The sequence below is a fragment of the Schistocerca americana genome, chromosome 2 (genome assembly GCF_021461395.2).
Source record: "Schistocerca americana isolate TAMUIC-IGC-003095 chromosome 2, iqSchAmer2.1, whole genome shotgun sequence".
In the NCBI taxonomy this organism is placed as follows: domain Eukaryota; kingdom Metazoa; phylum Arthropoda; class Insecta; order Orthoptera; family Acrididae; genus Schistocerca; species Schistocerca americana.
The window spans coordinates 624,040,385-624,053,676 of NC_060120.1; the positions used below are offsets into that span (position 1 = coordinate 624,040,385).

The following is a 13,292-nucleotide window of genomic DNA, read 5'->3' on the forward strand; positions in this document are numbered from 1 at the left end:
TAACCACTGTCCTCTTATTCATCTGTTAGTAACATATCTGTATGTGTACTCACACATTGAAACGAAGTGAGGTCAAACAGTTCCACTTGCTCTAAAACCATTCCCAACATAAGTATTTTCTTCCTTTTCACACAGCTTGCACGTATACTACATGTACTTAAAATTTCTAAATTCTTTGTTAAGCTGCAATTTTATAAATCTTATTGTTGAGAATATAATGTACATGAGGCTGATGATAACACTATTGACATTTTGTATAGAAACATTTTCTTTAAGGCAATATTCATAACTGAAAATTCATAAGTACCATGTGCACTTAAAGATCTGATGCCCCTAATTATTGTTTGTTTAAGGAATTCAAATGCTGGGCTGGTCCCCAAATTCCACATCAGAGAATATGATAAAAAAACAGTTAATGCTTAACTAGTATTGTATAACTTTGTAACATAATTGGTATTGTGGAGTCTGTCAGACTTTAGAAGTTTGCTGTTGATTTATACAATACTGTCTTTACTTATTAATTGTTTATTAACAGCAACTAGTTACAACTTGTATTTTCAAACATATGAAAGCAAAATAATTATTAATAGGAAAATACTGAAAATATGCAAGTTATGTTCTGAAAAAGTGGACTTTCCTACTTTTCTCAAAATCAACAAATAAAACCTCTTGTTATTAATTCTACACTACGCCACTGTTTCTTAAAAGACCAAGAATCAGGAATAGAAACAAAATTGCTGGAAAATTTCTACGATGAATTTACATTTTTATGTTAGCTTCCACAATTTTTGGAGATCACAGTACAGGCATCATATGGGTACTGGTTCCTGGTGTCTGTCATATACACCATTTTTAATCTATATTTTGCTGATTTTCTTGACAGGTGCATCTGAAATCTATTCTGACCACGGAAAGGCACAAGAATTTTATCAATACGCATAGCACTGCCTGGAGAGTAATACTGCTGACAGTTCACAATCAATCTTTTAAAAAAGTTTGACATTGCAGCAGTTACACCTTTTTTCCTTTGTGCTCTGAAGAGCTGTTGATACAAACAAAAATGTTTTCATATAATGCTGTGAAAAATAATATGTCTGGTTCCACTAAGTGAGAAGAGATGATCTGTGGATTGATCGCAATATTTGGAAGTTGCTATGAATACAAGGAACATCAATATCATGTGCAAAAGATATGTTTTTTTTTAGATAACTTTTGTTTTACCAATTTTATCTTTTGACCACTGTAGAATCTCATCCAAAACATCATGATTAAAAAGGAGACCCCATACTTTTTTCACATCTGATTCCAACCAAATCATTTCTTCCAAAGACATTTTGAAGTTTGGTTTATTTACTCTCAGAACTCATTGGGTATAATCAGTCTGTTCAGGCTGTTTTGAATTATGAGATAGACCTGACGGAGGTTCCATATTGTACGTATTAATTATGAGGCACTGTCATTAACAACCATACTATATTGCACAATAATTATCACAATAGACATGAAATGTTAGTAAATACATCCGATAAATAAGAATCCTGCAACTGGTATCATACTCTGAGAGCCGTCACATCAACTTTACTATAAATTTGTGCATTTACTGAAGGTCAGAAGTGCTACTGGCACCCCATCTTCACAGCAAGTAGCCAGCACCACAGCTTAAAGGGACATGGAGGGAAAATGCACAACGACCCCGGAAAGGGCAGGGATGTCCACCAGAAAGCTTGACAGCCATCTCACAGATGTATGATACCAATTAAGGGATAAAATATGAAAACACATGGCACAAAGTTTAGACGATTCACAGACAGATAGTGTACAAGACTGCCCTCCCTTTAGGTATTTTGATGACTGAGGTGTCAGGAAAGACACCCAGCTGCAAGGTTAAATAATAAAATAAGATTTACCAAATCCCAAACAAGCAGATCCCATACTAGATGGGATATAAGTGGCAGCCAAATGAAAATGAAACATCTACATCTACATCTACATTTATACTCCGCAAGCCACCCAACGGTCCGCAAGCCACCCAACGGTGTGTGGCGGAGGGCACTTTACGTGCCACGGTCATTACCTCCCTTTTCTGTTCCAGTCGCGTATGGTTCGCGGGAAGAACGACTGTCTGAAAGCCTCCGTACGCGCTTGAATCTCTCTAATTTTACATTCATGATCTCCTCAGGAGATATAAGTAGGGGGAAGCAATATATTCGATACCTCATCCAGAAATGCACCCTCTCGAAACCTGGACAGCAAGCTACACCGTGATGCAGAGCGCCTCTCTTGCAGAGTCTGCCACTTGAGTTTGCTAAACATCTCCATAACGCTATCACGGTTACCAAATACCCTGTGACGAAACGTGCCGCTCTTCTTTGGATCTTCTCTATCTCCTCCATCAACCCAATCTGGTACTGTGGAAAAAAGAGTAAACTGCTTATTATTTAAAAAGTAATCACCATAACGTTAACACATTAATCCCACAGAGAGAAAAGACAGTCAGTGCCCTCATGGAGAAATGTTTGTGGTTGTCTACAGGTCTATGTTTGTACCCACGCATGCACCTCTTTGTCTGTAGCCAACCAACAGCCACAATATTCTCTTCAGGGCTCCAAAAATATGGAAATTGCATGGGGAGATATCGGGACTGTATGAAAGACATGTAAGGTTTTCAGGTTTTCCCAGGGAAACTTCTGCAGCGTAGTCAAAACAACAGGCATGCAGGTTCCAGGAAAGTCATGATGACCTTTTCCTTTGATTGCAAGGGCCCGCTGATCATTGACTTTCTGGAACTCAGCACGACAATTAACACACTGCAGTATGTGGACTCTTTGCAAAAACAGAAGCACGCCATTTAGTCAAAACACCCAAGAATGTTGACAGACAGCATCGTTCTGCTGCAGAATAGTGTCCACTCACATGCTGCCAAAGTTGTTTCAAGTACATTACAGATGTTTCGCTAGGAAGCCCTAACACATCCTCTATAGAATCCCAATCACTCCCCATGCCATTTCCTTTTTGAGCCCTGAAGACAGACGATTTGCTTCACATGAAGAGGTGCACGCCTCATCACAACCACGGTTCCACAATCAACTGCAAACATTTTTCCATAAACGCACTCACAGTTTTGTCTCACAGTGGGATAAATGTATGAACAGTTATGGGATTACCTTTGAAATTGTAAACAGATCCCTTATTTTTTCCATCTGTCCCTTCTAAAAGGCATAGTGAAAAGAAGTAGTGTACCTAAACTTCCTGGCAGATTAAAACTGCGTGCTGGACCGAGAATCGAACTCGGGTCCTTTGCCTTTCACGGGTGAGTGATTTACCATCTGAGCTATCCAAGCATGACTCACAACCCGTCCCACAGCTCGCCAGCACCTCATCTTATAACATCCAAACTTCACAGAAGCTCTCCTGCAGACCTTGCAGAACTAGCACTCCTGGAAAAAAGACATTGTGGAGACATGGCTTAGGCACAGCCTGGGGACTGTTTGCAGAATGAAAAGAACGAGGTACTGGCGGAATTAAAACTGTGGAGACGGGTCGTGAATCATGCTTGGGTAGCTCAGATGGTAGAGCACTTGCATGCAAAAGGCAAAAGGCAAATGTCCCAAGTTCGAATCTCGGTCCGTCACAAAGTTTTAATCTGCCAGGAAGTTTCATATTAGCACACACTCCACTGTAGAGTGAAAATTTCATTCTGGAAACATCCCACAGGCTATGGCTAAGCCATGTCTCTGCAATAGTCTTTCTTCCAGGAGTGCTAGTTCTGCAAGGTCTGCAGGAGAGCTTCTGTGAAGTTTGGAAGATAGAAGACAAGGTACTGGTGGAATTTAAGCTGTGGGGATGGGTCATAAGTCATGCTTGGGTAGCTAAGATGGTAGAGCACTTGCCAGTGAAAGGCAAAGGTCCCAAGTTCCAAATCTCAGCCCTGCATACAGTTTTAATTTGTCAGGAAATTTCATATCAGTGCACACTTTGCTGCAGAGAGAAAATTTCATTCTGGAGTACACCTAAACTTTGTAATATGTTAGTCAATGAAATATACAAAACATAAAATCTGAGTTTCTATAAAAAGCTTGACAAGCTTTGCTAGAAAACAGGAAGAAAACAGTGATTCTAAAAATCTGCTCCAGGAAACAGAACTTGGTATTATAGCTTCAATAAAATAACTTTGTGGCTGACAGACTGCAGAGACAGAGGACAATGTTGCTGGCATGCAGCCAGCCATGTTAGACAAACTCTGCATGTACCTACAAAACAGGCAACACAGGTAGCATGTGATGCTTGAGAGAGAAGTAAGATTGGCTGGTGGCGGGCCTCTACAAATTGACTAACTCAAATTTCTATCACAAAGCTGTTTTAATTGAAGTGTAATATGATTTTGAGTTAAATGAAATCACTTCACTGCCAAGTGTATACATTACTCACATTTTTTATGTCTTGACTGAGTATGTAATATCTTCGTATTTTATGATTTTATAGAACCCTTCCTACAGGACTCTTTTAAACAGATGCAGTGGACAACAGCACAATCAGCCACTGCTGAGCTACAGTAGAGTACAGTTAAATGGATGAAGTCTTGCATAATGTCCATCTGGTCAGTTAACTTTGAGTAATACAAGAGTATAGTTACACAATATTAGCAGCCTATATTCAGAAAGATTTCCTTCCCTCCCCCTCCAAACCCTTAGGCAAAATACTTTTTTCAGCCTCTGTACGTTATTAACTGGTTCTGTGATATAATGGAACTTGTCATCTGCAAGCTGATCATCAGGAAAATATGCCAAGACAATCAATGTGATCTGATTAAACATTAACTTTGACAGTATCAAGCTGATTATTTAAATTTATTTAAGCATCTATTGGTTCACCTAATAGATAAGAAATGGAAATGACAATCAAGGCAATTACTGTTACAACACAGGGAGGTAAGCTAACAATTAAAGAAAAATACATGTGCATTTTACTGCTTTAAATATGTTGTACTTACATAAATGAAATTTGAATAAAAAATGCTTACCTGAACAGTATTCCGGCAAAACCAACCCAGCTTCTTCACATAATGTATACAACCTTGACATATGATGTGGATTTTCTACACCAAGGTCATTTTCTAATATCTTTTGCCTCAATGAAAGAACTACAGCAGTTGTCTTCAAAGCAGGAAGTAGTTGATGGCATTCAATAGGATCAAGCCATAAGGTAGCAGAAAGGCTCAATAGTATCTGCAATTCACATTTTATCATAAATACAGAGGAGGGAGATAAAAGTGTGAGTTTTTTCTCATGTGCTTCTGTACAGGCAGTCAACACAGCCGTTGTGTATAAACATACATGATCTTGCTTATTTATACTCTTTAGGTACACCAAAATTAAGTTACAACACATGGCTTGGAATTAACTTCATCACACACAGAGTTGTTTATAGAATAGAAAACTAACTGTATGAGAGGACAGTTATCTCCTAGCTAAATAAAGGATGCAGTGAGTAGCATACAGTCTGCTCACAAGAAAAAGAGCAAATTCTGACAGGGGTGCAGAGAGTGAAAGAAGCAAGCTCTGATCACTGAATCCCAGCACACAGGCTGTGGAGGGGATTGGAACAGCACAGGGAGAGGGGGAGGGGGAGGGAGGGGGGGGGGGGGGGGGGACTGAGCTAATGTCACGCAGTGCTGGCAACACAGTTGTGTTCACACATAATTTGTTCCCAAGTGGCAGTGTAAGTGCCCTCTATTAGCCACCCACTGAAACAGCTATCAACTGCTAGGTATTGCACGTCTACAAATTGAGACATGGGTGTAAAATCATTTTGCAGGATTCAGGAATGCAGAATTGACAGTTTCATGTTCAATGATGGTCCTGTTGCTACAAATTCCTGTTCAGTTCTCATAGACAACTTGAAATTAAAAAGAACCAGTAGTAAAATTTGCACTCTGGACAATAAAGAAAGAATGAGTGAGATCTGGAACATTTATCCACATATGTAACGCTGAACTGTATGTACACATAAATCACTCAGAATAAGTCTCATTACATTTCTCATCTTTGCATATGGTTATTGTTGCTACTGTCTGATTCAGCAGTATTAATACTGATTTTGTCTATTCAGAGTTAAATGATACCATTGCGCCTCCCATAATCTTCTTCCAGTTGTTGGACCTTCCTTAAGTACCCCACCTAGTCATCAGCAGTAACTGACAGAAGTAATTCCTTGCAATCTTAAATAGATTGTCTTTGGACATGTTGCCTGAAATGTTGTGATCCCTAAACAGCCGTTTTACTTTTGTCCATGCCAGTTTTTCAGCACTCAAATCACAATTAGAGAGTGTCAAGCAGATAACTATGTGGCCTTTCTCTTTTGCCGTTTTGTCGATCATATATGATTTTTAGCAGGTCTATGTTCTTGAATTAAAGGAAACAGAGCCTGCTACCTCATGCTCTCATTACAGGCAACACACCTCTTTTGCAATCATTCGAACATCCTTCCTGTGTTATCATACCTTGTGGGGTCTTTTTCCCATCTGTCGGTTATGGTATGCATCACTGTCGATCACAATGACTGACACTGTAGAAAGACTTGGAGACCCATAATTGCAAATCACTTTTCAAAGTTTTCAGAATTGATTTGACCATAGTAATGTCCTTTTGCAGATTTAACCCAGGATTTTAGTCGGGTCTCCCTGACAAACCCCTTCCTCACTCCACCACTTCCAACAATAAATCAACAAAAATAATCGATTTTTTGAAAATATAATGTAATTATATAGATAAAAAATATACTCATAGCAGGAGAACACACATGGGTATTAAAGCCCGAAAGCTTTCGGAGGGGTGGAGGGAGGGTGTTTCCTGATCCTATGGAGGAGGGCTTTGAAAGGCAGCTACTTCCTGACTTTTCTGTGTGCCTGTATGATCCTCACAATCAAATAAAAATAAAGCGATGGTCACATCTGGAATGATGAGAGTTATGCAAGAATACATAATAATTGTAAACAAAATACATTTTCATGAGAAAATGATGCTGTATCAGCAACAGCTGCATATAGAAAATGAAAGACAATCTCTCACAAAGATCTGCAATAATAAATGAAGAAAATTTGAATCCATGTCCCAATTTACTATTTGACTTTTTAATGACAAATTTATTTACACACAAAGCAGGTGGTCTGTGTCTTTAGTATGCAGTATGCTGATGTGACTCACAAGTTACTTTTGACATTGTTCTGTGGACTACATTCTTTGAAATTTTGAAGGTGGCAGGGACAAAATACTGGGAGCAAAACGTTATTTAGAACTTGTACAGAGAGAAGACAGCATTTAGGAGAGTTGAAGGACATATAAGGTAAACAGTGGTTGAGAAGAGAGATAGACAAGGTTGTAACCTATCCCCAATATTAGTCAATCTGTATACCCAGTATGCAGTAAAAGAATCCAAGGAGAAATTTGGAAAGGTAAGGACTTAGAAAAACAGCTGAATAGAGTGGATGGAGTTTTGAAAAGAGATTATAAGACGAATATTAACGAAAGTAAGACAAATGTTATGGAATGAAGTCAAATTAAATCAGGGAATGCTGAAGGAAGTAGGTTAAAAAATGAAACACTAATTGTAGTAGCTGAGTTTTGCTATTTGGGCAGTAAAATAACTAATGGAAGGCAAAATAGAGAGGATATAAAATGTAGACTAGCAATTATTAAACAATAGAAATCAAACAATTTACAAGCTAAGCTGCAACCTCTGTGCTGCATTCTATGTAGTCATGACAACCAACAAGCTGTCTGTCCGCATGAATGGCCACCAACAAACTGTGGCCAAGAAACAAGTGGACCACCCTGTTGCTGAACACGCTACCAAACATGATATCCCTCATCTTAATGACTGCTTCACAGCCTGTGCCATATGGATCCGTCCCACCAACACCAGCTTTTCTGAATTGCGCAAGTGGTAACTTTCCCTGCAATACATCCTACATTCCCGTAACCTTCCTGGCCTCAATCTCCATTAGTCACTGTCCTCATCCATCCAGCCCCCTCCCTGTTCCCATTCCAGCACTATACAGCCGTCATTTCACTGCCACACTGTCTTTTAATTTCTTTTATTTCTCTCCTTTCCGCTACTCCCCCCCCCCTCCCCCCCCCCCCCCCCCCACACACACACACACTCACCTTCTCTCCTACCCTCCGTCTAAACTGAAACACAGGACTGTCCGCCACTCCCACCATACTATCCCTCCCCCTTCCCACCCCAGCCTCCTCCTTACCCCCACCCAGTCGCCACTCCCATCATGCACTGGTGCTGCTGTTCGCAGTGGGGTCTCAGCTCTCTGAGACTGCAGGCGTGTGTGCAAATTGCGTTTGTGTGTGTGTGTGTGTGTGTGTGTGTGTGTGTGTGTGTGTGTGTGTGTGTGTGTGTGTCTACTGCTGACAATTGCCTTAATGGCCAAAAGCTTTATTTGTGTGAATCTTTTTGTTGTGCCTATCGCGACTCAGCATCTCCGCTATATGGTGAGTAGCAACTTTCCTTCTCTGGTATTGTAGACTAGCAATGTTAAGAAAAGTGCATCCGTAGAAGAGAAATTTGTTAGCACTGAAATAAAATTAAGTATTTTCTGAAGATATTTGTCTGGTGTACAGACATACGGAAGTGAAATGTGGGCGGTATGTAGTTGACACAAGAAGACAATAGAACCTTCTGAAATGCGGTTCTATAAAAGAATACTGAAGATTAGATGGGCAGATCAAATAACTACTAAGGAGGTACAAAATAAATTGGGGGAAAATAAATTTATCACACAACTTGATTAAAAGAAAGGACTGACTAATAGGACACATCATTAGGTATTAAGGAACAGTAAATTTTGTACTGGAGGGAAGTGTGTGTGTGTGGGGGGGGGGGGGGGGGGGCGTGTTAGGAGGAGACCTAGGTATGAATACTGTAAGCAGATTCAGATGGTTATAGATTGTAGTAATTATTTTGAGATGTACAGGCTTGTACAGACTAGACTAGCATGAAGAGGTGTATCAAAGAAGTCTTCAGTGTGATGACCACATGAACAACGTTACTGAAGAAGAGTAGGTGAAATGTATCAGCTACAGAAATGAAACATACCATTCACATATTTTGCATATACTGTATATTGTATTTTCTTGTACTGACCTTCCCTATCATGAACTTTCCTTGTTCTTCATTGTCATCTACACTGTTTAACCATTCATACACCTTCATGCTAGCTGCATGGCTCCAGTTCCAGTCAAGATCACAAGGAACTAAATGACACAAAAATACATCAACAGCTTGAGGTGGGATGTGTCTGAATTCTTCTGGAATGTGAAGCAACCTAAACACCTAAAAACAAAAAAAGAAATTGGAGAATTTGTGGTATATTGTTAACATGCACATCACGAAAAACCTCAACAACACCAATACAAAAAACATGTAATATTTTAAATACACATTACAACATTCAAATGTATTAATATACAATTCCTTCCATAAATATGCGGAAGCATTCATAAGGAATAACACACCAATTAAAATAGAGTCCTGTGCATTCCTGCTATTAGCATATCTTTGTGGTCTACACAATGGAATACACAGCTGGGACAATTTTACCCCTAACGTATATTTCACAAAGTTGTATGTCTCTCTACATGCACTGACTATTATGCGCACACACAGGCACAAAAATACACACACTTCTTACTCTAGCCATAATATTACAATTAGCTATGAAGTTACAATTACCACCTCAGAAAATATAAAATAACATGATTAATTTTTTGTTTCTTTGCATGTACATATCTCTAGTTTGATATGCATTGAAATTCCTGTACCATAGTATGTTGCTAGAACATGTAAACAAAATGATGGCGCCCACAGACAAAGTGCAGGGTCATGCAGTAATTCAGTTCCTGCATTTGAAGGGCAAAACTGCTGCAACAATCCATGCTGACTGGATAGAAGTGTATGGCAACAGTGAACCATCATATGACATAACATGTAGGTATGCCGATGTTTCCCGTATGGTCAAACAACTCTAAATGATGATGAGTAAAATGGCACACCATTTCTAAGTGAAAAAATGGGAAAGACTAGAGATGAGGAGATCATGGTGCTCAAAGACTGATGTATCACAAATTGAAGTGATATTGGAAAAGTGAAAAGTAGTTATTGATTTGTTTTTAACATCTTGCATGACTTTTTGAACAGGACGAAGGTCAGCACACGCTGGATTCCACAACTGCTCACAACGGCCACAATGATTCAAAAAGTGCGCCAAAATGATGCAGCAGCAGAAATACTGCAGCTATGTTAGTCTAATCCAGATGGTTTCTTCAGCTACCAAGTACCATGGATGAGTGGTTGCATCATTATGATCTTGAGAAAAAGGACAAAGCGAGCAGCGGAAACATGTAGAATTACGCTACTGAAAGAGGTGAAGCCCTGACCATCATTGGGAAAGATGATGCTGAGTATTTTTTTGGAACTGCATGTTGCGGGACTAACATATGTTTGCAAGGGGAAAATCATCACAGGAGGAGCATGCTACTGAAATATCCGGATGGGCTTTCAGAGCGCAATCAAGACGAAGCATTAACAGGAAGTGTTTTTGCTCCATGATAACATCCCAGCCCATTCCGCATGAACACATTTACACGCGCGGCTTCTGTGAGCTATCAAATTATGCCTCACGCCCATAATCTCTTGACACAATGCCCAGTGACTTTTCCTACTTTCCATGTATGAAGAAATCATACTGTGGCAGACACTTTCAGAATGAGAACAAGCTTATTTTAGTGGTGGGATGTTTTCTGAACAGTCAATATGTAGATTTATACAAACAGGGTCTCTGCCAAGTCATCAATCATTGGGAAAAATGTGTCACACTGAAGGGCGAATACATTGATTTAGGTAACAAAATTTTATACAATTTTATATCAAAAAATTTGTAAAGCAGAGTTCAAATTCTCTTAATCCCTCCTGACAGCTATAACTGATCTCTTAATCCATTTATCCATTAGTTAGCTTGTCTTCACTCTCATCACTGTTCTCTGAGTGTTCCTCTCCAACAGTGCTTTACTAAATTTTTGAGAATTTATTTTTCGTTTAAATGCATTTTGCTTTCACTAAAACTCATAAGAAGAAATATATGCAAGTTATTATTGAGGTCAATACTTTCTCATGACTTCAAAACAGGGGAAAATACAGGGACAATGAAATCTTAGACATAAAAGCAAAATACAATGTAATCATTAATGTAATATTAAGTGTATTGGTTACCTTACAAGCTTCGTACTGGCCATTATCCAAAAATTTTACTTTAACATCTGTGGGATTTTTGTGAGCATCATACTTCAGAATAGAAAGTACCTGCACTCGTTTATATAAATTTTTATCTGCTTCTATGGCACAGATGTCGTTCACCTGTGGAATTCCATGAGACAACCTGCAAAAGGAAAGATTAGTATTGGAAATAATTTTGGAAGACTGAGGAAACTTCCAACTTAGTTTTCTCAAAATATATATCCCACTGATAGAAACAGAAAAAATTAAAAGACACACAGCACTAAACTTTCAAAATGGCCAAGCTGAAAGAGTTAACAATGCTGCTCAATCAGTGAATTCTATACTCTGATTGATAAAAAAAGTTAAGCATCCAGATGGGCTGGAGCAAACAAAATGAAACTTCATGGCGTGAGAGGGTATACAATGCCATTTAAGTGATAAGAAAATTGAGTAAAATGGTAGTATGAGCCCACTTATCAATATGATCTTGCACCCCTCTGGCCTGGACACAAGCATTGATTCAGTTGGGACAGCTAAAGGCTGTTAAAATCATTGTATCCTCTCCTGGTGCAAGCTGGCTCACATCTGTTGTAACTGGTACTTGATGTCTTTGCCATTGGCACTGGGACTGAGTTGAAGTCTTAACTAGTCTCGCACATGTTCAATCGGTGACAGATCTTGGCATCTTGCTGGGGATGAGAGTATCACAATGTCATATTGACAGTTCAGAGAGACATGGCACGCATGGACAAGCATTGTCCTATTCAAAAATGTCAGTACAATACTGTCACACGAGAGGGTAACATGAGGATGCAGGTTGTCTGTGACATACAATTGTGCCACCAGAGTGTCTCAGTCACTATCAACCATGACCTGAAGTCATACAAGATGCCTCCCCAAACTACACCAGGGGTAACACCATCGTACTTCTCCAAAATATTGGAAGAAGGTTACCTCTCCACCAGTCACCACCACACTCGCCAACAATGGTCATCCAGGCTAGAGCAGGACTAAAATTCGTCATCATTCAATAGGGAACCATTTGCCAGCTGCTTCTTGGTCAAGATACCATTCAAAACATATTAATTTGTGATGTGGTGTCAACAGCAGCCAATGCATGGGATGGTGATTTCCTCATCTGGGCACTGCCAGTCACCAACCAATGGTGAGGTGTGACAAAGAATGTCACACAGAGTCCACTACAAGGGTCGCACAGATGAGAAGTGGTTATGATGTGTCTTGTGCATTATGTGGCAATCTTCCCTTGTGGTGATCACACAGGGCCAACTAGAACCTTGACGAGTATGCTTGCCTTCACATTTCCATTCTATCCAACACTGGGCCATTGTCACATCTGAATAACCAAAAAATCTGGGTAGTGGCAATTCAGCCTGCTGGCCAAATGGAAACTCACAATCAGGTCCTTTTCAAACTCTTAACAAGTGCTGATAATGCGGTGTTATATGAATACACGGCATGTCTATGTTCTTCACAGTGAACAGTCAATGTCTGACACTGTTTGCATCTCCTATCTTACCATGTATAATAACAATACTGAACATGAATAACACCAATGCTCTCTGGTAGCTGTTCTAGCTGTCGCAGAGAATTGCAGAGTTTGTAGGTGTTACAGTCACATCTGACCACTTGTTCTGGTGGCTTTGTTTTTTTTCTCTCTTTCTTTCTTTCTTCTTTTTTTTTTTTTTTTTTTTTGAGGGGGGGTTTATACTATTCATAGGTTCATTTCCTATTTTCTTCTTTAACAGCAATTCAGACTATTGACCTGTTGCTATAACTCATTAAGAAAATTTTAACATTTTCTTTGCAACATATCTTACAAGAAAAATTTTTCATTGGTGGTTGAAACAGCACATGGAAAGGTGGTCAGAATAACACTCCTCAGAAAAAAATACGCCAGAAGAAAACTCTTGCACAGAAAAAGACCATAATTGGAACTCTTCTCTCAGGAGAGTTAATCTGGAGTTGGAACGGCTGTGTTTGCCATGTGC

General features: G+C 39.3%; 1 protein-coding gene across 3 annotated transcripts in view; it reads right to left on the reverse strand.

Annotated features, from left to right (window-relative positions):
• The window catches only part of LOC124596376 (putative ATP-dependent RNA helicase TDRD12), a 470,123-nt gene that overhangs the window by 147,468 nt on the left and 309,363 nt on the right, over window positions 1-13,292 (reverse strand). For all 3 annotated transcript variants that reach the window (XM_047135490.1, XM_047135489.1, XM_047135491.1), the window contains 3 exons: window positions 11,278-11,443; window positions 9,154-9,342; window positions 5,021-5,225 (listed from right to left, as the gene is read on the reverse strand). In XM_047135490.1, the coding sequence (XP_046991446.1) occupies window positions 5,021-5,225; window positions 9,154-9,342; window positions 11,278-11,443 (560 nt within the window). The remainder of the gene's footprint in view (window positions 1-5,020; window positions 5,226-9,153; window positions 9,343-11,277; window positions 11,444-13,292) is intronic.